The sequence below is a fragment of the Crotalus tigris genome, unplaced genomic scaffold (genome assembly GCF_016545835.1).
Source record: "Crotalus tigris isolate CLP2741 ecotype Arizona unplaced genomic scaffold, ASM1654583v1 scf7180000017716.2861928, whole genome shotgun sequence".
NCBI lineage: Eukaryota > Metazoa > Chordata > Lepidosauria > Squamata > Viperidae > Crotalus > Crotalus tigris.
In genome coordinates, this window is record NW_024096587.1 from 986,716 (window position 1) to 1,014,570 (window position 27,855).

The following is a 27,855-nucleotide window of genomic DNA, read 5'->3' on the forward strand; positions in this document are numbered from 1 at the left end:
GGCAACCTGCAAACTTGAATATGATGATCCTGGCAATAAAGAGGAACAAAGAAAACTCACCTGCCAATCTGAACTCCCTTCATATTTGGAGTCTGGAAGTAAAAATACAAGATTTGTTACATATTCTTAAATAACAATTTGATGACAGTTAAATTTGCTGACATTGTAAAATCCAGAAGGTTAGATTTTAAATTCCATGAATCCTCCACCTCCAGGATATAAATGGGGGAAGGGTCTAAATCATTGATAATCGAGAATGTATTCTAATGCAGAATTTAGTTGTCTTGGAGGTCTTTTCTGCTAAAGAACTTTCCGTTTTTTTTCATCATGCCTGGTATCTCACTTTGAATCAGTGTTGTGTTGACTCCTTGTGACTGCCTGGACATGACCCTGCAGTTTTCTTGGAACTTGGTCTTCTGTTTTTATCTTGCTGCCTTTGACCATTACACCAAACTCAACTGAAACTATACTATTTTAAAAAGATGTGGTGAAAGAGGACATTTTCTCTTGATTTGATTTCCTGCAAAGGATATGAGTTTAGCGAATCTTGCTGTTCATCCTTTCAGAAGAGTCGGAAGATAAGATACTGTGCATGGATAATATAAAAGCTTTCCCATGTACAGGGTATATATTAGGATATTTGGCTGTAGAGAATGCTCTCCTTAGGATGCCTAGAAGTTATTGTAACAAAGCTTAGGTCCTTTTTTAAACTGAAAGTAAGGAAAGTTACTTTGTAAAATCCAAGAAATGATGGTTTTTAGAGGAGACTAATTTGAGTCAGTATCTTAACAGAGTCAGGGAAATTGGCTGCAATGAAGAGAAGCGTTATCCTAGTTCTTTTTTAAGCATAATTTTTATTAAATAAGTATTCAATAGAATAAAAGCAATATAAATTTTGAAGGGAAGGATAGATAAAAGAAACAACTGAAAAGAAATAAAAAGATAGAAAAGAAAAAGGTAATGAAGTAACCTCTGATCTTAAATAGCAGTTATATTACATTTTATCCTTTCTCTTTAAGGTTACAACGTAATAGCCTTCTTTCCATAATCTCCCCTCTCTATGAATCAAATCCATAAATCTCCAATACATTGTTTCTTTTTTTTCAGCAAAAAGTCCATAAGAGGTTTCCAGTCACTAATAAATGTGGTTGATCTTTCTTTTAAGAAAGCTAATTTATTATTATTATTATTTTTGTTGTTTAACTTTATAGTTTTGTTTTTTGTATTTTTAACAGTCAGGCTTCTTGGTGTTTAAGCATTATTGTTTTTGTTTGACTTTTTCGCTTTGCCTTTTGTGCTTTTAAAGGGCAGGCTTTTTGGTATTTTTTCTTCCCCTTCTCTTTCTTTTTCTTTTTAATGATTGGAATGGATATTTTAATTCCTTTTTTCTTCCTTTTTTTTAACTCCCTTTTTTCTTTTTATTATAATGATCTTCTTTTGAGGGAGTTATGATTTTCTTTTGAAGGAATTTTTGCAATTCTTAAGAAGGAGTAAAGTTTTTTTTTAAGATGGCTCCAAAGCGTCCAGGGACTTCTACAGTTCCTAAATCAATAGTTCCACCCTCTTCTGTGGTCCAGCCAACAATTGTGAAGGATTTGCAAGATATGATGGGAAATGTTACAATTCAAATTAGGGCAGAAATGAAAAAGATCTTAGAGGAAAATAATAAGATTTTGAGGCAAGATATAGTTTTGGCTTTAAAAGGAGTTGCTTCTGTTCTTGAAAAGTTGAATTCCCGTGTGGAAGAGGTAGCTGAAAAAGTGGAATTAATGGAGGGAAAAATTGAAAGTATGGAAAAAGAAATGGAAAATGAGATTCTTATGCTTCAATATGGACAAATGGAATATGCCTTAAGAATTAGAGGCTTGGGAGAGTCCTTGTAAGGAGATCTGAAAGAGATGGTTGCAAAGGACTTTGCTGTGATTTTGAATAAAGAAAGAGAGGAAATACTTAGTGAAATTGAAAAATTATTTAGGGTTAATTCCGTGGTGGCAGTGCAAAAGAACTTGCCAAGAGATGTGGTAATTTACTTTGGGAAAAGATCTCTACGCAATGAAATTATACAAGCTTTTTATAAGAAGAGATTTCAAATTGCTTCACAAGATGTTATAATCTTAAAGGAGATCCCATCTAAAATTTTAAGAAGAAGAAAGGAGTTTGCTTTTTTAGCAGATGAACTTAAAAAGAGACGAATCTCGTTCAGATGGGATGTTCCGATTGGAATGGTGGTGAATTACCTGGGGATATGTTATAGACTTAATACTGTTTCTCAAGCAAAAGATTTTTATACTTCGGTCCTGGAGGTATGTTCATCGCCATCTATTAAGCTTAAAGCCTTGGAAGAAAAGAATGTAGAATTACAGTTTGAAGAGCCTAAAATTGGGGAACCTTTGCTTGAGAGGCCTCAACAAGTTCAGATTGAGGAGCAGAAGATAACTTGTGTAGCATATAACTGTAAAGAAAAGCAGCAACAGAAGAAGGCTAAGGAAGCCTCACATCTAGTGGTTTCTGAATCTGCGGGAGAAGCAAGACTTATAAAGCCTTTGGAGCAATTGTCTGAAGAAATGGAAAATGGGAAATTTCAGCTTGAGGGGTTTCAACAAGCTGAGAGGAAGGGGCAGAGGACAACTCGTGCAACATATAATTGTAAAGACCAACAGAATAAGGAGTTTGAGGAATCCTCACATGTATTGGCTTCGGAGTCGTTGGGAGACTTAGGAATTTTGGAGCAATTTTTAAAGGCAGATTTCAAAGCATTTCTCTCGAGCTTGATAAAGATAAGGACGGAGAATGAAAATTAGAGATTGATAAGGATGGAGAATGAAAATGGACAATTGAGACTGATAATAATATCAGTATGATAAGGATGGAGAATGAAAATGGACAATTGAGACTGATAAGGACTGTGTTTCTCGTGGATGGAATTTGTTACTGGTGAAGATTTAAATGTTTAATGTGTTTATTGTGGATGAAATTTGTTATTGATAAAGATTTAAATGTGTATAAGGGAATTTTAATGTTTTAAGTCTTAAGTAATGTTTAAATGTGTTTTGGAGGGAGTTTATAAAGAATGATAATAATATCAGTATGATATCAAAAGGTTTGGAGTATACTATAATGTGTTTAGTGTTTGGGTTTTTTTAATTATTATTATTATTTTTAAGATGGAATTTGATTAAATGCGTATAAGGGGATTCTAATGTTTTAAGTTTTAAGTAATGTTTAAATTTGTGTTTTGGAGGGAGTATAACTTGTTTATTCTAATGTTTTAAGTTTTAAGTAATGTTTAAATTTGTGTTTTGGAGGGAGTATAACTTGTTTAACTAAATGTATTCAGATTTGTTTATGATTCATATTAGATTTTATATTGTAGATATAGATGTTCAAAGAAAGTAGTGTTTAAAATTGTGTTTTGGAAGGAGTTTATATAGAATGATGGATAATATAAGTATGATTAGAAGATGTTCAGAGTATATTATAATCTGTTTAATGATTCTAATTACTATTTTTTTTAGAGAAGATAATTTATTTAATTTAAGGTATTTAGATTTGTTTAGGACTTATATGTGTTTTAAGTTTTTCTTTTCTTTTTTTTTGAAGCATTTTGGACAAGCCTGTAATCAACTCTGGGAGGGCTAGGGGAGGGTTAGGGAGGTTTGGGGAGTTGGGGGAGGGTATGGGAGGGTGGGTTTGGGGAGGGAATTTGTCTTGTAAAATCTAAAAAACTTTCAATTAAAAAAAAAAGAAAGCTAATTTTACCATCTGTACTAGTTCTGTCATTTCCACCAGTTCCTCCATTTGTATTTTTGAGTTTTTGCTAGCGTATTTCTGATCCTAGTAAAGAATTGTGTCATGATTAAGAAGACTTTTTTGTTTCAATGAAGAATGATCATATATTTTTATTTCCACCTTTATTATTTTTACAAATAAGTCAAGGCAGAAAACATATCCAACATACCTTCCTTGTAATCATACATGACCTACACCTGTAGGCAACTTGTTCATAAATTGCAAATAACGTTAAGCCTTCATTCAATCCATTACGATTTCTGCTTTCAAGCAATATATGTAAGTACCGAACATAACTGCTTTAGGACATCTGATGATTTTAGCCATGACTCTGATGTACCTACTATTTTTGAGATTAACATTTTTTTTTTTTTTGCTTTTTTCCTTTTTTTCCTCAGCCATGGCAGCCCTTATGCTAAGAGAGCTGGAATTTTGTCTAACTTATGATTTGTTGAAGATTAAATCCCTAATAAGTTCCATGAGCAAAAAAATTAAAAGTGGTAAATTCTATGACTTATCACCCTTCCCTCCCCTCTTAGCTCTTGCTTATAAGATAACGCAGTTGTGTTGAACTGTAAGTATGCAAGAAATGCTACATAAATAGCAGTAAGAAGCATCTGCCCCCTTGGAAAGGGGACATAATAAAGCAGTATATGAATACGGATATTAAAATAACTGGCTGACCATTTGGGAGACAGGAAAGCTATCATCTCTGTGCTCCAAGCCTACGAAACCAGCATATCTGTACTCCATTTACCAATTTTTAATGAAATGTAAGCACAAAACTCCACGGAGTTCCTTTAACTTCTTTAGCTTCAGCTGAGAGTCCTCTAGGTAGCTCTCCAGGGCAATAAAACGTCCTTTAATATGCGGCAGTGATTGCAAAACTGAGGGATCCAGGGTTCCTGGAGTTTTCTACTTTCTGCAAAACAGACACATCCTCACCCGCACCCTACCCCCTGTAAATAGAGGAAAGGCATATCTTTTATACCTGCAAAGAGGTTTGGCTCTAACAGTGGCGTTTCCCAACCCAGAGAATGTTGCAGCAGCATGTTGAATGTGTGAAGTTCTGTGTGAGTTTTGGCTGGGAGAGGGAGAAACATGGTGGCGCAGTGGTTAGAATGCAGTACTGCAGGCTAATTCTGCTGTCACAGTTCAGCAGACCGATTCTCACCGGCTCAAGGTTGACTCAGCCCTCCATCCTTCCATGGTCGATAAAATGAGGACCCAGATTGTTGGGGGCAATATGCTGTTTCTGTAAACTGCTTAGAGAGGGCTGTAAAGGACTGTCAAGTGGTATATAAGTCTAAATGCTATTGCTATTTTTTGTTATTTTTGTAACTCCCCACTACAAAATGAGTGGGGAGTTACAAAAATAACAATAAAATAGCAATTAGTTTAGCAGACAATGAGGCTTGAGGGGAGACTTGACACTGTACTCATCGCTGCTTCAGACCTTCTTGGTTGATGACCCAACCTGGCAATGTTGGTGTTCCTGCAGTTGTATCTCTCAGAGTGCTCATATGTGGAGAGAAAGGAGCACTTTTTACAAGGTCTTGTTCAACATTTTGCACAAAGTGAACATCAAATAGGGGAATCTTTGAGGAAAACTGGCCAGAGCAATCCCAGATGGACCCAGGCAGAATAGACACTTAAGTCAACGGGCCATTCCAGCTACAGGCTTATGTTGGCTATGACAGTATGACAGGATACCTGAATTAATTTTTTTCTGAATGCTTACTTCTTCTGTTGCAGAAATAGGAAGAAAACTTGGCTTCTTCCTACTCTCCTTTTTTTCCCAGGTTGGAAAAAGCAAGGAAATGTAGAATGGGTGAGCCAGCAGCCATTTATGTATGTAGGAGCTCCACTACATGAGACTGAAGTATTGGGATTTATTTCCCATTGAAATGTGAAGCTGAATAGTTATAGCAGAGGCCAAGGATATCTAGTAGCTGTGAAATCCATTAAGGCAGTGTTTCTCAACCTTGACAATTTTAAGGCATGTGGACTTCAACTCCCAGAATTCCACAGCCAGCAATGCTGGCTGTGGAATTCTGGGAGTTGAAGTCCACATGCCTTAAAATTGTCAAGGTTGAGAAACACTGCATTAAGGACTGTACATTTTCTTTATGTGTCCTAAATCTATTAACTATCCCTGGATTGCCTTAAATTCTTATTGCTGTGTGAATTATTTCGCTACCATTCAAGTTTTTCCGCCTTTATGATATCACATTATCTGTCTTTCAAGCTTAGAAAGCCCAAAGTACTGTACATTCCCCTCTTAAGAATTATTTCCCAGTTTGTATCATGGATTTAAATTTAGGAGGTTTCGCATCACTGTCTCATTTACAGCTATTCCATCTGGAATTTTATTGCTCATCCACCATGTCTGGAATTTTTGTGTCTTGTATATATCCTTGTGAATAATTTGGGGTCATCTGAAAGCCCACCCATTTCATTACTCAGAACAGGGTCATTACATACCTTTTAAAAACTTGGCTACGTGAGACACACATTTCAGAAACAAACTCACTAACAGCTGTTGAAAAAAGGAAGGTAACCATTTAATATTCTTATTTCCAGACATAACACATCACATATGACTTCTGCACCAGGACAGCACAGCCAAGCAAGGCAAGGACAGAGCTGAGGTGAAGGAATGGGGGTTCATTCTTTGTCCCCACAACAACAGACTGTCACTATTGTGTACATTGTGGCCTGGAGGGAGGGTTCTATTAGCCCCGCCTTCGGTCCACTTGGCACCAAGAGAAAGTTCAGTTTTGCTGAGATAGGCAGACCCTGCTTATATATAGCAGTGGGAGGACAGTCACATATGTTTGGAGGCTGCAAGGAAGACGGGGCTTCATAAGGCAAATCTTCAGGGCGCCAGATACAGTTAGATGGGAGCCTCCCCACACAAGTAATGGCAAGAAGGAAGAAGTAGGAAGGGATGGGAAAGAGCTGGGACATCTCCTTGCCCTGGGCATCTTGGTTGGCTCCACCTTCAAGTAGGGAGAGCATGAGTGGCAGACTTTTAGGAGCAGCTTCTTGCTCCTTTCTGTCCCTCAGAGCTTTAGCTAGGACAAGTCTCCCCTCAATATGCTCACACTCCTGGGCCAGGAGGGGGCACGCAGAGGGGACAGAGCCTCCCTCATTATTTTATCGAGGCATCACTTGGGAGGTCAAGATCGGACTCCTCTGTTTCCTCATTTGGGGCTGATTCACAGTTCGGTACCGGAGTAAAAGCAGGAGATTTTCTGAAAGAAAAAAAGGGCGGGGGGTCACACGGGCACTAGGCCTAGGAAAAGAGGGAAGAAGCCTCAAAGGGGTCAGACACAGGACTCAAGAAGCATCAGGCCATAAGACAAGGGCACAGGTTGCATGGAGAGACTTGGCTGAAATGTTAAGGTTGCGTCATAACTAGAGTGGACGCTGTTGAAGAGCACAAAGAGGAGACTGAGGTCGGCAAGGAGGGAGCTCCATTGGTGTTCTTGCTAAGCCTAGGATTACAGTTGGATGGGAAAGTCAAAAGTCTTCCCCCAGCCCAGTGCTGATTGGATTCATTGTCCCATAAGCTAGTGCAAAAGCCTGGCCGATCAGTGGTGCTCCTTTTTCCGATGAAAGTTGTTGTTCGACAGCGATTGCGTCTGACAAAACTGCATCACCTTCTAGAGACACATGGCACGAAACACAACTCCCGTAAGTCTGCAAGGGGGGGTTACAGCCAATCACTCAGAATCCAGCTCAAATTTGCCATTCCCTCCCTCCCCCCTTGATGTGCTCTCCTAACGGAGAATTCCAGAAATCCATGTTGCCTGGTCTCACCCCTAGACCCTTCTGCACCTCTTAGTGCTGTCTGAGCTCATATGAGCCCTACACCCTACACTACCATAGTCCCCAACCCCACAGGCACTTACCTGTCTCCAGACTGGGTGATGAGGCGACGACATGTCTCCATCTGCACATCCAGCCCACGCTTCATGCTGCACATCTCCATGTATTCATGCAGATGCCGGTTCATGTCATTCTTTGCTGTTGCTAATTCCAGCTAAATAAAAGGGTAGCAACAAGAGGATTATTCTGCCAACAATATTGGGGACATTAAGCTATCTCCTGCTGCTCTCAAAAGGGTGGGTTGTACCTATGTTGCTGGCCAGGCCTATATTCTCTCACTCTGTAGCTCAACTTTGTCACATACATACCATGTTTCCCCGAATATAAGACCCGGTCTATTATTTTTGGTGGCACTAAGGGACACATTATGGCTTATTTTCAAGGAAACACAGTATCAGAGTGATCAACCCGGCTGGGTGTCCAGCAGCCACTGCAGCTCACAAATCCCTTGGTGCACTGCAGGTAAGTCCAAGTGCGGAGGCAGAGGCAGGAGGGGAGGCAGACAATCTGGACATGCTGCACAGCCACCCGGCTTGCACAAACCTCGTGTGAGCCTTGTGTGAGACAGGCGGCTGCTTAGCACACCCAGATCGCCTGCTCCCCCACCTCCACCTGCTGCCAGTGCCATGTTGTGAGCCTCCCTCAAGCCAGGCGGCAATGCAGCATATCCAGATCGCCTGCCTCCCTCCCCACCTCTGCCTCCACACTCAGACTTACCTGCGCTGCACAGGCTGCGGCCAGACACTGTCGGCCCCTGCAGGCTCGCCACCTCCTGGCTTGCCACGCCCACCCATCCCCGGGTTTATTTTTGGGGTAGGGCTTATATTAGGAGAACACTAAAAATCAGGGTTGGGCTTATTTTCTGAGTGGGTCTTATTTTTGGGGAAACATGGTACAGACAGACATAATATCCTCTGTGGTTGTCCTTCACTGCAATGCTTCTTCCATTTGTATATAAAAACTGATTTCATCATAGCCATGCTCTAGTAGTGTGACCAAGAAATAGGCTACTCTATATTCTAGAGAGCTTCCATTTGGCCAAAACTTTATTGCACCTCAAATCTGTGGCGGCAACAATTGGACATCCAGCGTCGAAGGATATTCCTCTTTAGACAAGTGCTTTGTACCAATACACATTTTGTTTTAACCACGATATGCCAAACATATCAGAAGCTGCTTTATACATAATTCTAAGTCAAAATCAAAGCACATTATGCATTGTGTAAACCAACTGGAAAGTTTCCGTGGGTAATTTATCTAAGTAGGACACACACTGGTTTTCATTTTTTTCCTTTTCGGTAATCGTTTTTCTTTTTCTAGAGGGATTTCACTGCTTTCTTTCATTATTATTTTTCTTTTTGCCATTGCCATCTAGCTTTTCTAAGCCAGTACATGCCAATGTTAATAAGTATGCCAGTTTGCAAGCTTCATATTTGATAAGGTGAAGGCAACTTGTTTCTCTTGCTTCCAAACCTGACAGATATTGTTCTTTCCCCACCTCAATTTGGTCAATGGTTTCTTGGTATTCTTTCTCTCTGCTTTTGAAGAGTGACTCTGTGTCCTTGATCACTTTCTCCAAACTGTCATCTGACTGCTGAAGAAAGAGAGAGAGAGAACAGATGCCATTCATTAAAACCAAGGTATAGAACAGTGGTGGCGAACCTATGGCACGGATGCTAGAGGCGGCACTCAGAGCCCTCTCTGTGGGCACGCGCGCCGTCGCCCCAGTCATAGGCCTTCAGTTGGGTTTTATAAAACCTTTTTGTTTTAGGTCTCTGCCACCATGTACCAAAAAAAAAAAAAAAAAGTTCAATCAATCAGTCAATTTCAACTTCTCGCGGGAAAAAAAAGATCTTGCAAAGTTGGAATTGATTGATTGAACTTTTTAGTCCCACTCAGTCTGCCGTTACCACCGCAGCCACACCCACCCAATGGGCCACACCCACCTAGCACCTGATGATGCATAAGTGGGTTTTGGGTTGCAGTTTGAGCACTCAGTCTCTAAAAGGTTTGCCATCACTGGTATAGAAGGAGTCACTCCTATCACATGGCAGAAGAGCCCATATAACCATTATTTCTCTTTTAAAAGTCATTTATTGTGTTGTTTCCAGAAAGGCAATTTCACCTGAGAGTTAGTGTAACATAAGTTTGGGTAAGCTAAATTCAAGCTGTAAATCAGGAATGTTCCCTTTTCACTTTGCCTTAACCATGATCTTGCTGGTTGGCATTAGACAGATCACTTTCCCAGCTCTAGCTGCCTGCCCTTTTGCAGCTGGAGGTGTCTCAAAAAAATATATGTGCAACTGTTCAAAACTTCATATGGACTATACAACAATGAATAGTTGTATTTCAAGATCCTAAAAGCAACAGTGAAAAATGTGGGAGGTGGGAAACAATCTTGGGAAACCGAGTTCTCATTTCTAGTACAGGCAATCTGGAGCAATCAGAACTGAACCTATCCTCATTTTCTTTAAAATCTTCAACTGCTTTTGCATCTTGCTCTATACTTTCAAGACATCTCTTCCAAAATATTAATCTTTACTTCCTGCAAAACACTGAAAGAGATTTCCTTCACCCCTCCATTTTATCCTCTCATAAGATAGAGAAGGAAACAATATATGAACTAAATTTGCACCCAATTAATTCTCTGAGTGAAAGATTTAAACCTTGCCTCAACTTGGCACTTTCATCATTACTCTACCTAGGTCTCCTTTCTCATCCCACTATTTTTCTAAACTGGTTTAAAAATGGGTAGTTATAATGCTAACTGGAACAAAATATTGACAGCACATTATGACTTTATTAAAACATCCACACAGATTACTAGCTACCTATCTAATCTGCCTAGATGCTAAGAGTAACAGAACAAAAACCTGTTTTATGAGTTAGATAGCAATGGAATGGAACAGAACAGAACAGAATAGAATTCTCTCTTGGCCAAGTCTGATTAGAAACACAAGGAATTTATCTTCGGTACATAAGCTCTCAGTGTACATGCAAAACATCAAAATAATAATAATAATAATAATAACCATAATAATGATATCAATAGAGAAGGTAGTAGAACAGATGAGAAGGATAAAAGTAATACAGTCATACCACATGGATAATATACTTACCCCTGTTTCCCCGAAAGTAAGACCCTATCTTATTTTCTTTTGGGCTCTGAAGTAAGCACTAGGTTTTACTTTTGGGGAGGGCTTACTTTTTGCCAGTACCGGCATCAGTAGGCCCGGTGCGCAGTGGTGGGGGCGGGGCCTGTGTATGGGGTGGAGAAGCAACACAGTGGCAAGAGCATGGTGGCAGACCAGTTGTTTCCCTCCGCCTGCCAGACACCTGCCGAAGCCGCGCAGGGTAAGGTTGATGTGGGGGGGGGGGTGGAGTTGCTTTCCTCCACCTGCCAGAACCTGCCGAAGCCGCACAGGGTAAGGTTGCTGCCCCCGCTCCCGCCCAGATGCCCTCGCCTCCCCCAAGCATTTTTTTTTACTAACCTGCCTTTCAGCTGCACTGCGTTTTTCCATTCGCTTCTCAGCCTTCGCCACGTGTTTGGGGGACTACCAGTAAAAAAAAAAAAAAAGTTCAAATCAGACTTTTTAACTTTTTGCGAGATCTCAAGAAGTCAGAAAGTCTGATTGAACTTTTTTTTTTTTTGCCGGTAGTCCCCCAAACACGGCCGTTTGCCACCTCATGCGTCACGCCCAATGCCACTGCCATGAGGCTGCGGAACAAGTTGAGTGGCGGTATACCGGTATCGTGGATCAGATCCCCTCTCCCCCATCGGCTTCGCCTTGTCACAGGCAGGCCATCCTTGCAGGCCCTTAAGTAGGACTTATTTTTGGGGGTAGGGCTTATTTAAGGCCCCCCCCCCAAAATCAGCTGGGGCTTACTTTTGGGGGCGAGTTTGCTTTCAGGGAAACATGGTAAACATAAGACAGAACTGTGGAAATTAAACGTTTAGCAGAGTGATGGCACTCTAGTTATTTTGGGATGCAATGCTCCATGAGGATGTCAACTCCTCCCCTCATCACATTTATTTTTTATCTATTACATTTATCTATATTTTATTTTTTATTGTTAGTTTATCTATCGCATTTATGTAAATGTGATAAACAACCAAACAACAGAGTAGCAGTGTGATACAATGGTTAAGCAGTTGGATTAACCCTGGGGAGATCTCAGCCATGGAAGCTTTTGAGTGACTTTCAACCAGTCACTCCCTCAGCCCAACCTACTTTCCAGCATTGTGGGTTGTAGTGAAAAAAATAGAGGTGGAAGTATCTATCTATGCCATTTTGACCTCCTGGAGGAAAAGAGGGATATACATTAATAAATAAATCAGCAATAAACTGAATAATAATAACAACAACAGCAGGAAAGGCTCTCTTATGAAGAGATTTTCATTTTCTGAGGTCCATTTGTCAGGAACATTGGAAAAGTTGTTGTTAGGTTTTCCCAAGGTATGAAATAGCATCTCTTTTTTACATCTCGGGAAATAAATTTCCTGCTTCAGCTATATTTTTGTTTCAGTTAGAGCTAATTTATACCATTTTTAATTGTTTTTATATTGTATCAGATTGGTTGCATAGTGAGTGCATCAATTGATCATCTATTTCTTATGTTCTCATGTGAGGCCCAGTAATATGGAACTGCCTCCAAAGACAAAACAATTCTACAAACACACTACAAAGACTGAGTTTCATGTCATAGAAAAGACGCCATAATCTGGCATTGTGGACAGCTCTAACTTTATACCCTTCACATACATAGAATCCTTGTCTGAGAATTTATTTCTGCATCAGCTGACAAGTGCATCATTACTGTATAAACAGCTCTGGGGCTATTCTTAACAGCATTTCTCTATTAGAGGGCAGATGGACTCACTTGCATATGACCAGATAGCAATACTTTGCAATATGAAAGAAAGAATGTATAGAGATATGAAAACTGCACTATATGCACCTATTCTCTGGAATGTGATTGTACCTGAAATCTATGTTCCGTCCACTCTGAGGGTGTTCTGCAAATCCTAGAAGGCCTGGTAGTTTCCCCGGGCCTTCAGCTGAGGTGGATGGAACCCCTAGCTGGCTGTGTCTTGGTTTGCATTTTTGTACAGAATAGGTAGATCCCATTTTGCTTTGCATTGTGGGGGATTTTTCTGTTTATTATATTTTGAGGTGCCCATAGTTGTTATGGAGTTTGAAATAAATAAACTTCCCAAGAAGAGGAATTTTTCCTCCTTTCTTTGTGGGCCATAGTTTATGTTACCTCAAAGCAAGGGCAAAATCTTGATAATGAAGGGATTGCCCATGATTAGAAATCCAACTTTAAATAATCTGATGAGCTCATTGCTCTTTTTTAAAAAAAGGAAATTCAAATATGTAAACTCCAGAAACCAAAGAAATCTATTTATTCAAACAACTTGGTCAGAAAGTTGACGTGTGTTCTGTACACATGTAAACGTATGCCAAACACACAGCCCTTCTCACCATCCTAAAATGCGCAGTGTAGCGCTTAACACTTAGACTTATATACTGCTCCACAGTGCTTTACAGCTCTCTTGGCGTGGTTTACAACAATAGCATATTGCCTCTAACAATCTGGGTCCTCATTTTATCGACCTTGGAAGGACAGAAGGCTGAGTCAACCTTGAGCCTGTCAGGATCAAACTCCTGGCAGTGGGCAGAGTTAGCCTGCAATATAGCATTCTAACCACTGCACCACCATAGCTCCACCATCATGGTATAGAAATGAGTCAAAGAACCCAGTAAACAATAGGAGAGGCCTCGTGTAGAAGTGAAGGGGGCAGAATCTGGAGATGACAAAAATGACTGCTTGGAAGACAGAAGCCATATGTTACCTCTCCTTGTGCCTCAGCAGCAGCAATAGCATAGCCAGAGAAATCTTCCCACAACAGCAGTGTTTCTTCTGTCTCCTCCCAGGTGAGGCTGTCACAGTCATCTTCAAAATCATATTCCCTCCTGAGGATAAATTGTAAATCAATGGAGAGAATAAGTTTAAAAAACTGCTACAAGAGAAATGACTGCTACATTTTCTTCCAATTTCCTGTTAGACATGACAGGTTTGGGGAAAACCTTCCAGCCCTCTCTAATTCTGGAATGGATGTTTCTTGCATGTGGTGGCCATATGTAATCCAGGAGTTACAGCAATTGGGTACCAGTCCCTCTTTCCCAGCACACACACACAAAGTTGGAAAGCTTCCAGCATGAAGTTGGCTTTTCCAAAAAGAAGCATCTATATGATTCTTGAATGGTCCCACAATAGATCAGACTGTACAGACGGCCATTCTTTTCAAAACACAGGAGAGTCATTCAATTTTAAAAGACAAAGTTGCAGGATAAAGGAAGAGCCTCTTATATTTATTTTTTTTAAATGGCCCCTTTTTTTAACAGTAACAAGATTCAAATTCAGTAATGTTGTTTAAAAAGCTTTTTTTTTTTTTCAGAAATTGGATATGCAATTCCTGAACATGAGTTTGGTGCCTCTCTTTCCCCATCCCGCTACAGGCAGGCCTCACTCACAATTGATTCAGCATCCTCTGCATCTCCTCATTGATACTCGCAGTGGTCTCATCCTCTTCTTCCTCTTCTACTTTTTTGGGGGCCTCACTCTCAGAGAGGGAGGTGTCCTCATCACTGACCATCTTTCGCTCCCGTTTCCGACCCACTGTAGCTGGAACCTTAATGGGAGACAAGTGCAGAGACTACAGAACGAAGTTGGGTTGGAGATCATAGGTGGATGGATGAAAAGAGATGCAAAGGGGGATGAGATGGGATGGGATGGGATGGGATGGGAGAGAAAGAGAGAAAAGGGTAGATAGGTACAGAGAAAGAGAGAGAGAGAAGCTTATTATGACCAAGTTAAAGATGATGTGATGACTAAAATGCAAGATTAGAAACCTTATTTTTTAAATTAAAAGCTAAGCAGCTGAAGATGGAATCGGATGGGGGAATCATCCTTTAGAACTCAAATCACACATCAGAGATGGAGGCAAGAGGTCAAAACAAGACATAAGGAGAAAGAGAAAAATGCCAGGATTTGCAGTTAAGTTTTATTTTAAAGAAAAGCGTCTAACTTGGATATTTTTCCAGCTTAATGAAAAAAAAAAAAACAACTAACCAACTGCTTCTGTAAAGGAAGAAGAGAAAGAAGAATGTGTGCAAAATAGTGCAAGAAAGTGAGCAAGTGAATAAGACATAGAAGAGAGAGAAAGAGGGTGGGGAGGAGAGGAGAGAGACGGTGTTAGAGGGACACACACATTTTGCACCATGTCTTCCTCTCCGGCAACTTTTCCCCAGAGACGGCCCACCAAAACTGGATGGAGAGACGTTCTGGGGCTCCCTCGGTGGGAGTTGCCCTCCAATTCAACATGCCTGCCTGATTCTCCCATTGACAGAGGTGAACACATGGAATGAAGATAGAGTGATCGGGACTTTGCCCTTAGATGTTTCGGCTCCAGATGGGAAGGGAATTGTGCGCCTCTCACCTGAAACATTTTGATCATGTCCTCGCAGTTGCGCTGTTGGGCTACATCACACAATTTAGCTGTGATATCGATACGTCGACAAATGTCCATGTCTACCTTCATGGCCTTCTCTTGGATCTTGGTGTCCAGCTCACTAAGATTCTTAACACAGGCAGAAGAAACAAAAGAGAGAAGAATTAGGCCAAGCTCTCTGTAGCCCCTAGCACAAATTATTCTGCTTTGGAGGTCTCATTTAGGAACAAGGTAGGGAAGGGAACAATTGTATATGGCATTATGTTTTATAGCCAGGCATTTGATTGATCTCCAAGTATTATGACTGTCTGAAGTTATTCATTTGCTGTCTCTTTCCAGCCCTGTAATGAATTTAATAATTAATTTCAATATTTGGATTTAAGACCCCACATAACTCCAATTGACTCTGGGTGGCTCAGGACATTAAAACAACATAACAAAAATGCAATCAGAATAGAAACATTGAACATTAAAGAAGATGGTGAATCCAGACACTAATAAACAAACATCTCAATAAGGGTACAATCAGGGTACCCTAGCCCAAAGCTTGGGAGAAGAGCCAGGAACGCCATCAGGAGTCAGATGGGGGGGGGGTCAGCCCGTACAGGCATGCCTGGGGAATAGCATGCTCACATTACTCATCAGTCCTTTGAAAACGACCAGCTCTGCTTTTAGCTTCTCCACCTTCATGGCCAGCTCCTCCTGACATGCTTCTGCTTCTTGGGCTTCCTGGTTGAGAGATGGAGATATATAAATGAAAACAGGAACCAAGACAAAGGCAGGCTGCAGAGAGTGGGAAGAAAAGGAGTAGCCCTTACCTCGTGTAGCTCGGTCACTTGGTCCTGCAGCTGAACCCGCAATGTGTACTCCTCTTCCCACCTGAGAAGTCAAACAGGCCAAGGCTATGACAATGGATTGGACCCCAGAGGATGCCATGATGCAAAAGCCACCCTCCCGACTCCTCGCTCCCCACCGCAACCCGGTCTCAGCAGAGGAACTTTAAATGGATGTCATCTAGAGAACAGAAGTGCTGCAAATAAGCACAGTTACCCCACTGGAATGTGTTCCTATGACAGGTGGGAGACTCACCCCACATGCTTATCTCATCTTGATCTGGATTCATTGGCTACTCTCCCCCTCTCAATTGAGAAAAGTAACCACAAACTATGTTTAGCAACTGCAGCACGCTTTGAATATACAGTCATGACAGATGGTCCCCGCCTTTCATCCCTGCAATGCTGGATCAGGCCGATGGGCATGTCTAAACACAGGAGTTTTCCCCTCCTTTCTTCCGCATCTATACCTGGCACTCAGCTGTCTCTGGCCTACAGAGTATCAGTTTTCTAATGCCAACTAACTGGAGCAAATGCTTCATAGCCATTCTAATCTCCATAGGATATTAAATCAGCCAGAAGAGCCTTTGTCTACATTGAAGCAATTCTTTTTTGTTGTAACACATTCCCTGGCAGAATAGTGGAAAGCTCTGGACTTGGGAGAAAATGTCAATCAAATGCAACTCTACAAAGGAAAGAGAGCAAAACAGAGATTTGGAAAACTTAAGTACGAAAAAACAGGACCTGAAAAATCCAGAAATGCATATTTGTATCCCAGCCCATGATAAACAAGGGCAGAGACAGAGACCACTTTTCATAATAAGAAGCAAGTTTTTGTAGTAACAACAGACTTGAAAAAGTACAGCTCAAAGGCACAGTACACATTCAGGAATGAGATGTCATGTGAATTTCCAGAAACTAACACTGAGAGACAGTTTGGTGCAGTGGTTAAGGCAGACAAGCAAGAGTAGGGAGATTTGAATCCAAGTCCTGCCTTAGGCAAAAAGCCAGCCATTGGCCAGTCAGCTCTCTATGCTTAACTGCTGAAAATCATTGAATGTAGTATATTTGGAAGGACTGTATCATTGAGCTGCAAATAACATCGTCCATTTACAATACAACATTGCACCATGAAGTCTCAGAGTAGGAATGAAACCAACTAGTCATCTAGTTTTGCCTTTTATTCCAGGCTGGGAAACCCCAAAGCTCTAGTTGGACCCAATGGGAGAATTTTTCCCTATACAAAGCAGACTCCAAGCATTTCTGAAATTTCTTTCCAATCTGAGACTCTTGCAATTTTGAAGAGAGCATTTTACGATGAAGGTAGCTTCTAAGAATCTCTTAATTGACCCCATATCTTCTCTGTTCTGGGGGGTCAACCTATTCTCCAAAGCACCTGAAGGCAGAACAAGAAACAACCAATGGAAACCAATGAAGGAGAGAACCAACCTAGAATTAAGGAGAAATTCCTTGACAGTGAGAACAATTAATCAGTGGAACAACTTGCCCCCCAGAAGTTGTGGGTGCTCTTTTACTGGAAGTTTTTTCAAAAGGGATTGGACAGTGGTATGTCTGAAATGGTATAGGATCTCCTGCTTGAGCAGGGGGGTTGGATGAGAAGACCTCCAAAGTCCCTTCCAACTCTGTTATTCTGTGATTCAGTTATATAAAAGTTGTTAAGGACCAACCAAGCTACTTTATGATTCATATATTAGATCTCCATAGAGAAGCAGAATGCTATAAACACAGCAAGTGTGATGGAAAATATGTGCTGCTTGAATTGGTTGATCTATGTTGCAAGGCCAAGAGATGAATGACCCAAGAGATAAACAAAGCCATCTCACCATTCTCAGAAACTCAATAGAGGGAAAGGAATCTGGTCAGGAGATACAGCATAAAACTAGTATGCCAGTTTTTCTTTTCCCTCCCACTCTGAACATTTTTTAAACACTGCATAAAATCAACACCATTTTAAACTGCTCTTTTTCATCTAAAATCAAAGGCCACTTTGTCTTGCTTAGTGGAATTTTTTTCTTTGGCAAAGTCCAAGGCAAATATCCTGTAGGCTGTAGGCCAAAAAATCTGCCACTCACCCCACCCTAAAGGATCAAAACAAATGGATGATTACTCACAGAGAAAGAACACAGAAAATTGAGCAGAATATATAAAAGAATGACTCAAGTTGAGGACATGAAGAAGGAAGTAAACACACAGACACACACACACAAAGAGTCTGTGGGAAATATTAAGGGAGCGACAAATGGCTAGAATTATCACATATCCACTTAAAAAATGTGGCTGCACAGGTATACCAGTCCAGTCCCAATCCTCCCCCTACAAATACTCTGCTGTGTATTTCCACAAAATCTCCAAGTCATGTTCTATTTACCTGCAACTCTTGAACATAGCAATTTGCTGTTCTTTTGAAATATAAAAGGATTCCCATATTATGAAAAACTGTACAGGAAACTGCACGTGTCTATCTCTCCCTCCCTCCCCCCTGTCTCCCCTACCAGACAAAGAGATGGGCACAGGAGAAACTGAGGCTGCTTATACTTATAGAGCAGTGTTTCCCAAACTTGACGATTTTAAGGCATGTGGACTTCAACTCCCAGAATTCCACAGCCAGCGTTGCTGGCTGTGGAATTCTGGGAGTTGAAGTCCTCATGCCTTAAAATTGTCAAGTTTGGGAAATACTGTTATAGAGAGTGTGACTCTCTTTGTTATGTTCAAAAGCACAAGTGACGAAATGTCAAATGCTGGCTTTCATCCATACAAAAAGACAGCAAATTTGATTTAAATTGTTTGCAACTTCTAACTTTAGCAAATCATTCTATTTCACTGGGTTTCTGGAATGAGAATATGTCCTTTAGGTCCCTCCCAAAATTGATATGACCCGTGTTCAACTTTTTCATTCCTGTTTTATTAACGGGTGGAAATGGACTGAGCACTGATCAAAGAGCAAAACCAATCAGACTGGAAGAATAAGCCAAGCCTTCTTCTTCCCTCCTTTTTCTACATTCAGCCTCAACTTCTCTTTGCCCTCCCCACCAGGTTTACATTCGCATCTGCAATGCACCATTGCCTAATAATAGTCTTACTGCAACAGTCTCTCCATCCCACTTTGCACAACCCAAGCAAGCAGAGGGCAACCAACACACCGTTTCCTGAACTGACCTCATCACTCACATTTCCCCACTTACCCCACCAAAAAAAAGAGGGGGGGGGGAAGGAAACCTATTCCCAACTGAGCCAAAGCAACTGAAAGAACAACAACCAACCAGCATAGCTCTCTTCTCCACACAACAAAGTGCGATTCCCTGAAGAAATCATACTCTCAGCAGAAAGGGAAACCAAGACATGGGAACTCTAAAAGATTTTCAGAATCGGTTGCATCCAATTCAGGGGAGCCACTCTGAACAGCACTTTTTATTCCCTGTGTCCTGGCTCTAACATGCTCCCAGATTTATAGCGCAATAACTTAGTACATAATTGTAAATTCCCATATAGACTATGTTGTGCAACTGGTCTGATGTGTTCTGCTAAATCAGTGGTTCTCAACCTTTCTAATGCCGCGACCCCATAATACAGTTCCCCATGTTGTGGTGACCCCCAACCACTTATACATCAGCGGGTGCCAGGGGCGTGGCCAAAGAAAAGGGGGAAAAAATGGCGGCCAGCCTTGTTTGGCGACCCCCATGAAATGGTTGTTCGACCCCAAATGGGGTCCCGACCCACAGGTTGAGAACCACTGTGCTAAATGAATGATTTTATAGAAATAAAAAAAAGAAGGAATGGGAAAATATAGATGGGCTACAATAATAGTCCTAATTAGGCAGAAGGTGGCAGTAGATGATCTCCAAACTAATGCCCAACCATTACATTCTATGACTATCTGGCTTTTTACATTAAATTCTGCAAATAAGGACAAGGGGATCACCTGCTTAGAAACACATCTAGTCCCTGATTCAATCTATTGGTAATGATGGCTGTATGAGTACCAGATTCCTGAAGATTAGTTTTGGTCCACAAGAGCCACATTAAATGGCCCCTTACAGTCAGAGCCAAAGTAAGTCTACTCATATCTCTTATATATCTTTGCATGGATGCATAAATGTATGGAAGAATCTCATTGCTGTATTGTCTCAATTAAAGAGTCAAAAACCCTCACAAACACAGCATGAGAACAATGTGACTTCAGCATTTAATATTTGCCTTGTACATTCAGTTCTCCCACAATGGAGCCAGCAAAGAGGATCATCATTTCAGAGCATATTTACAATGCAGTCTTAAATTTGTTGACTAATCTCTGAAAACTTCTCGGCATTATTATATTGTACGTGAGTCCAACATTACCAAGGATTGCAAATAGATTCTCATTGCCATAACAAAACTATAATCCCCAAGATTTTGGAGAAACAGGCGCATGAGTTAAGCAGGTACAAACTCAAAGCAAATTTATAACATAAATTGTCATATTAGGTCACAATTTAGTAGAATTCATAATTCTGTCTTGCTAGAAAATCAAATAATTTTTTTGTGTATATTACCTGGTTTTGGCTCTTTCTTATCTAAACAAACCAAGAAACATCATCTGGGATTTGTCTTAGCATCACCGAATAACAATCTCTGGCTTGTTGCGTATAGCAAGCTAGACTCAAAACATATTTTGAATACTGACTTTGGCTTGTTAGGAGATCTGGAAGCAAACGTTCTCTCAATTTGCAATCACATCAAATAATTAGCTCTCATCAAGTCAAAATTAGGAATTACTGCATCCTCACATCTCACTGTAAGATCCCAGTTTAGATGCAATACTGTTCTAAACAAGGTTTTGTAATTTATTTAATGCTTCCAAATGGCAGGAAGAGCCATTGGGAATCAGGCTCTTGTTCACGAAGACATTGCTATAACTAAAGCAAACCTCAAAAAGGCAGTAAACTTAAGATTAAATAAAGATTATTAAATATGAAAAGGAGATCAAATTCTTAGATCATAAAATAAATGTGCCTTAAATGATTATCTGCTAAGCATAGTTTAAGATTAGAAAGATTTTACAATCCTTTTAAAAATCCCTTCCAATTTCAGGACTGTGTTTTCTGCAGACATCAACTCTGCACAGTCATCCTATGTCTGCACTTAGCACTTCTAACTGTCAAAACTGAAAGACTAATCAATATACATTTGGAATCTCAAGCATCAACTCATTCCCTGATTTCTGCAAATGGACTCAATTTTTCTCTTGATTGTTACCTAAGACAGGGGAGGGGAGAAAACCCTAGATCAAGTTGTTTTCTTTGTTGTGTGGAATGGTGGCGCATGTGTGTGTGCGTATGTGCATACATGCCAAATCTGGATGCTGAAGGAAAGGGCTGAACACAGCTAGATGCAGAAAGAACTCTTCTCCATCATAGTTTTAACTATCCTAAAAGCAGAATTTTCTGTCTAGTGGTCTCCAGGCAGGTGGGGTCAGAGAGAATCATGGGAGCTGTAGGAAAAGGCATACAATATGCTACCATAAGCTGTAGCTTAGGAAAAACGCATAAAAAAAATACTTTCTAAGTGTTGCTGCAGCATCTTTCACCCCTTGCCATATCATATGAGAATTGTGATTCAGCAGCATCTACACAATTACATCATTCCTGTTTCTAATTTAGAGGATTGCGGTTCTGCAGAATGATTTATAAGGATAGCTTTAGAAATCTGATGCAGATACCCAGAGTGAAACAATTGTTTATTTTCTCCTCCAATTTGTGGTTAACATGCAAAGATCTGTCCAAGCCTCAACAAAAGAGTTACAGACTCAATTTTCTGGATAAAAATACATTGTCTAACAAGGTGACCTTGACTTCATTTCATCATATATATGCAAACACAGATTGCATCTGAATTCTCACTCAACTGAGCTGGAGGATTCTATTCTTATTTCTGAACCTTTTCAACAACTATTTTCAACAAGATTCAAAGAAGGAGGATTTAGGGTGATAAAATATTCCCTAATCCAATAATCCCTCTTCATACCTGGGAAAGATAGTATCTGCCTACAGTTTAGATTAAAGGTATCAATTAATGTAAGATGAACAACAATATTTGTCCCTACAAATATTGAACTGAACTGAAGAAGTTTCTTGAATGAGAAGCAAAACATTTTCAAGGGGAAAACAAAGTCCAGTTGCCTTTTGAAAAAAAAAATATATTTGGGATATTTATCCCTACAGTTTAATCTCACTTATTATTGGAAATATTTATATAATACTAATACTACTATTTAATTAAAATATAATGCTGTAAACTATTTTCAAGAAACTTTAATTGCATTTTTAAAAATTTAAATTGTTATCAACCACTATACAGATTTTGCTGCTTCAGATCCCAATACATCATTGGTCAACCCCGTTTCCACACGCCAAGAAGTTCATATGTTTTGTAGGTTAATTTGTAGGTTAATTACCTACAAAATAAAAATGCACCGGAATGAATTCCTATGAAGGAAATTACGAAGTAGAAGGTGAAGTTGGTGCCTGGTCTTCATCTGCTCATTCATTGGAAAAGACCCTGTTGTTGGGAAACATTGAAGACAAAAGAAGAAGGGGACAGCAGAGAATGAGATGGTTGTACAGTGTCATCAATGCAATGAACATGAATTTGGGCAAACTGCAGGAGAGAGCGGAGGACAGGGGGGCCTGGAACGCTGTGGTCCGTGGAGTCGCAAAGAGTTGGACAACTTAGTGACTGAACAACAGCAACAACCTCAACAGCTGCCTACCTCTCACTTGCAAGCCCCACAGAGAAGGATTCCAAGTAACAGGTTAAAGAGCAGAAATATGATTCATGGTTCTTGCATATGTGTTTGAACTCTAAAGTTTCACTGGAATCAATTTGTAAAGTTCTAGTTTGTGGAAACCAGAAATGTGATATTAATGATGTGTCCTAGACTTTTCAATAGGGCCTCTGGAAGGTGATTCAGGAGAAGGGACTTGCTTCGGTCTGAGCAAAGCATTTAACTGTATCCAAACGCTGCCAAGAACAATCATCTGTTTTCCTCTCACTTAACTTGTTGGGAAAGGCAATAGAGCGGATGGGAGAAGTGAAGATTCAGAGCAATGAATCATGAAACTAAAGATAATGACAGCAATCACATTGAAATTAGTTGCAAGTATTTTGCTAATTTGGGTAAAAGCATACATATGGTGACAGATCATAATCTTGGTCTTTTAATCCAGGACTGGCCATTTGAATGCCCTATATAGGACAGACAGCCAAGAGGATGCTGGTGCAGAAAGCTGATTTGTATTTATTTATTGACATAAACATGATTAAAGTGCAAGCATCATGTTTATAACAGAAACTAAGCATAACTGGCTTTTATTCAGATCCAGTGATTTTTAATAATAATTGCTGTAGTACAGCATCTAGCAATTTTTCTGGAAACTTTGGAATATTGATCATTTAGTAAGAAATGCACAATTGCCTGTTTAGGATCAAGCTGAGTCGTTTATGATTTAGCAGGGAGATTAGTTCCAACCTTCAGGTGAGGGACAATTCCAAAGTGCTTGTGTGACTGATCCAATTTCAGTATCTCAGCATGTGCATAAGCAGTCTTAATGGGCAATAAGACTGGATCTCTGCTGTAGAAGAGCACAAGAATGAGGTAAAATATTTGGGAATGGTAAGGGATTAACACAAAATCCTTAATGAAGTAGAGGTCTGCCAAATCAATTCTCTGCAAATAAAGATCTAAGGTTCTTTGCTTGTTTCCACTCCAAACTGTTCAAAATCCAGCATTGATATAGATAGGATGGTAAAACAGATCTGACATAATTTGATTTTTCCATTGGAAAGTATGTCTATCAGTCCAAGATGAGCCAAGGACTCTCCTCCAATTATTTGATGCAGTACTTTAACAGAATGGGCTTCAAATGAAACATCCAAACCAAAGGAGTGTTTCTGAAACGGAGCAGGGAGCAATAAGAATAGATCTCAGAAATGTACAGTAGATTGAACTGCTTATGCACAGCAGTATCATTATACTGTACAGACAACACTGTGTGCCATACTGCAGAAGGCATAATATTTCAGCTTTGAGTAATTTGATTGGTGAAGGAAGAAAGGCCACAAACAGCAAATTATATCATTTTATTCTTTCCTGAAAGTGGAAGATATCTCAGCTTACATCAGCAATGGGATTCTTTTTTTTTTCAACTCTGCCAGTTCTGTTATATAGACAAATATCTAAGACTTTGAAATTTGGCTAACTTTCAACAATCAGGAATCTATTCTGTCTTTGTTTCTGTATATTTAATGCTTCTGAAAAAATTAATATTGCCAGAATCTCATATCTATAACCTAATTCTATATTTAGATATAGCTGCAGAATGCAAATAAGTTTTTATTCCCTGATGGGCAGTGTCTCCATCTGATGTACATAACTAGGTTCATACACTGCTTTTGTTGAATAAAACATCCTGTCCTAGTTTGCATATTATGCAAAACCAAACATACAGGCTTACAAACAATAATGGTTGGCATTATATTTATAACTATAAACAAATAAACCCATATCACTTAGTGCTCTGTATGAATTTACTGCCTTAATTTCCTTTTGCCAACAGACGTTACTTGACTAGTTTTGTAAGGGATAGCCAGTGAGATTCAAGGCTGAGCAAAGATTTGAACCTGACACTTCATAAAAAGGGAAGACCGACTTCAGTATATTTAAATACCCATTTACATTGCAAGCCCTGTATATCTCATCTCTTCTGTTTCAGATTGATATTCACTTTATTAAATACAGTATATATGGTAATACTTGGTTTTACTAGTTTGTGGGATGCTCAATTCCCAAGGGTTTTTTTTTTGGGGGGGGGAAGGTACTAATTAAATGGGGGGAAAAGACAGTAACAAATTTAGATTTGAAAAAGAGCTAAATTGAAAAGCCTGGATGAAAAAAATATTTTAGGAAAAAAATGACTTTAGCAGAGGAAAGCTGGGATGGGCACGCCACCATGGGGCTGACCCAAAAAAGAAGATCCTTTTGCTTGGATCACCTACTGCCTCTAATGGCACATACTTCTGATACAGGGAAAAATTCTGCAGAAGATCTCTAGGTAACTGTAATAACTGAGCACATTTCTGTGGAAAAATTTCTTCAAAAGAGCTCTCTGTCTTCATCCCCTTAGCCCAAAGTATACCTGTTATATATTTAACTATACTTTTTCTTAAGTGACTAGTATAGAAAGCTATTTAATGTTTTCCTTCCAGAGACTATTTTGTTGAAAATCTGCTCCTGGCTGTTTTTCACTTGTGTGGTAAAGACATATTTGTAGCTTGTAAAGAATGTTAGGCTTCAGCAAATCCTACTTGCAGAAGCTGTTTTGAACTGAACAAAAGAAAAAGTTAGAGGACCCACTAACATTTGATTGATATCTGTTGTCATTCCCTGAAACTGTCTAAATGTAGGTGACAAGTTCCTCAAACGAAGAATTCAGCCATTGCTAATATAAATAAATCGAAGCTGTGCACGTCTCCTGCGTGCTACATGTGCCAACAGTAGGATATAAATAATACAGTACTCCTCTAACAGTAATATTGCATACTGAGATCTTGCTGAGAGTTAAATTTCTGCACCTTCCTCTCCCTTCTCTGCTCAGCCAGCATCTGCCAGTGGCAAAGATGTGACTAAGACCGGAGAACAGTTAGGTAGGAACTGATAATTGGGAAAGCACTGTGCAGTCCTAGCTTTGTGGTGTTTCATCAAGAGAATGGAGAAGAAATGGAGATGGCGCAAATAGAGAGGACTTAAAAGCAAAGCAAAAGAGAGTGACTATGCTTCAAGCCGGATCTTTTTTTCTTATGGGTTTTTTTTTTTTTTTGGTTCCAAGAAAGAACAAGCCCAGGGGAGGCTGTGCAACTATTTTCCCTTCTCTGAAAGAGACCAATGCGCTCAAGAGGAGAAGTGATGCTTCATTCTCCTCTTCCAATGAAAAGTCTCCAAAAGCTTAGATTCTGCCCTAAAATAGCCATCAGACCAAACAAGTTTATATGAAGGCCATAACGGAACAAGCTATTCTCTTCCTTGTTTTTTACTCTTAAAGCTAGGATAAGCATTTCAGGGGTTCACAGAGTAGAGAGTGCCCCCAATGCCGGTTTTGGAGATTCCCATGAAGGTAGTGATCACTCAGTGGGGACAGAAGGTTCCCCAAAGAAGCGTTTAAAACTTTCACAGCTTCCCTGACCTCAGCCAGCCCCTCTCTTGCCTCTTCACCTCACCTGCGCTTGTATTCATCCCGTTCCCTCTTCACCTTGGCCAGGACATTGTAGAGAGCCCGGATTTCAGGGGTGATGGTGTCTATCTGCACCCCAACTCCATCCGGGTGCATCCAGGAGACCCCAGGCCCCTGAACGAGCGTAGTCTCTAGGCCTGGCCCCAGACGGCGAGCCTGCGAGAATGACCAGATGGTCCCAGGCAGGAAGCGGGAGGATGCGGAGAAAGCGCTGCTAGGCAAGGAGGGAGACTGGCAAGAAGTGGGGGTGAGCGGCGCTCCCGGGTGGTGGCAGACGGGGGAATTCAGCACCCTCGACGTGCTGCTGCCCAGTCCCACCGGCCGGCTGCCGTTGCTAGCCCCGCTGGTCAGGGAGAGTCCCAGCGGGCGGATGGGGCTGATGAAACCGGTCTGGACGGCTTGGTCCCGGCGCTGCAAGCTACCCCGACGGGCTCCCCCTTCCTCCAGGGCCTGCTGGAGCTGCTTTTCCAGCTGCCGGTTGCGGCGCTCCAGCTCGTGCACCTTGGCCAGGAAGCATCGGAAGCGGAGGTTGAGGGTCTTCAGCACGTTGATGTTGGAGCCCAGGTCGTTGCGGAGGGCCATGGCGACCGGCGGCGCCGGGAAGGAAGCGCCGGCGGCGAGGGAAGCCGGCGGGGCCAGTTCCCTGTCGAGCGCGTCCCCCTGGGGCTCGTGGGGAAGAAAGAGGAGGTCCGGCAGCTGCTGGCGCTGGCGCTGCTCGGGGCCCGCGGCTCCCAAGCCCTGCTGCTCCTGCTGCAGGAGGAAGAGGTTTGGGCCGAATAACGGGTTCATGGCTCCGCCAGCCGTCCCGCAGCTGCGACAGGGAAGGGAGGAGGGAAGCGGCCGCTGGGCGGAGAGGCGCAGCCCAAGCAGCCAATCCCCGCCGCCCGCCGCGGAAGAGGGCGGGAAGGCGCCCCGAGCTGCGGAGGGAGGGATGCGGCGCTGGACAACAGAGGACGGTGCGGCGTCCTGCGGGAGGAGGGAGGGAGGGAAGGAGAGATGCGCGGCCGCGGCCGGCGGACTGAGGCGACCGCGCGATGGCCCGCTGACGCCGATGGCCTGGGCTGGCTCTGAGGCCGCCACCGCTGCTGTAGCAACGGAGGACCCGGGTTACAGCTTCTCCCGCTAAGCGTTGGCGAATAAATTGCTCGACTCTTCAGGCAAAGCAGTTGGATCCGGGTGTTGTTTTTTTTTTTTCTTTTATGCCTACCATCGTTTTTTGCATCATCCCCATCAGCTCGCACCGGAGCTATTGGAGACCAGAAGGCTGGGCAGCTCAACAACGACAAAAGGTGCCGAACGGACTGCTGACCCTATCCAAAACCAACCAAACCCTTCGGAAGCCTTTGCCAGCGGCAGAGTTTAATTTACACTTTGAAAAGCAGAAAACCCAAAACGGAACAGATGACTCCCTTGTAATATTAGCTTCTGAATCTTTTGAAGCAATAACCTAGCATTTCAGAGGTGAAGGAATGACTAGAAAGCTATTTAATGGTTGCCTTTCGGGAACTTCTTTATTTATTGAAAGTATGCTCCTGGCTGT

General features: G+C 41.2%; 1 protein-coding gene across 11 annotated transcripts; it reads right to left on the bottom strand.

Moving 5' to 3' along the window:
• Positions 1–68: 68 nt before the first annotated feature.
• On the bottom strand, positions 69–27,497 carry IFFO1 (intermediate filament family orphan 1). 11 transcript variants are annotated; one of them, XM_039338716.1, is made up of 11 exons: positions 26,302–27,497; positions 16,018–16,078; positions 15,833–15,928; positions 15,188–15,328; positions 14,821–14,829; positions 14,223–14,404; positions 13,541–13,661; positions 11,175–11,237; positions 9,182–9,277; positions 7,707–7,837; positions 69–92 (listed from the first exon to the last, which is right to left on the bottom strand). In XM_039338716.1, the coding sequence occupies exons 1-11, from the start codon at positions 27,102–27,104 to the stop codon at positions 80–82; spliced, it is 1,716 nt and encodes a 571-aa protein (XP_039194650.1). In that variant the 5' UTR covers positions 27,105–27,497; the 3' UTR covers positions 69–79. The 11 variants fall into 11 exon arrangements, with proteins under 11 accessions (XP_039194650.1, XP_039194644.1, XP_039194643.1 ...); XM_039338710.1 differs by lacking the exon at positions 69–92 and adding an exon at positions 6,323–7,046 and having other exon boundaries at positions 9,182–9,274; XM_039338709.1 differs by lacking the exon at positions 69–92 and adding an exon at positions 6,323–7,046.
• Positions 27,498–27,855: the final 358 nt, after the last annotated feature.

Excerpts from the sequence above, each read along its gene's own strand:
- IFFO1 (XM_039338709.1), bottom strand. The coding sequence starts at position 27,104 with ATGAACCCGTTATTCGGCCCAAACCTCTTCCTCCTGCAGCAGGAGCAG. Across the intron at positions 15,329-15,832 it reads TCAAAGGACTGATGAGTAAT|AATCTTAGTGAGCTGGACAC; the intron begins GTGAGCATGCTA and ends GCCTGTGTTAAG. Across the intron at positions 7,047-7,706 it reads ATCACCCAGTCTGGAGACAG|AAAATCTCCTGCTTTTACTC; the intron begins GTAAGTGCCTGT and ends TTTTTCTTTCAG.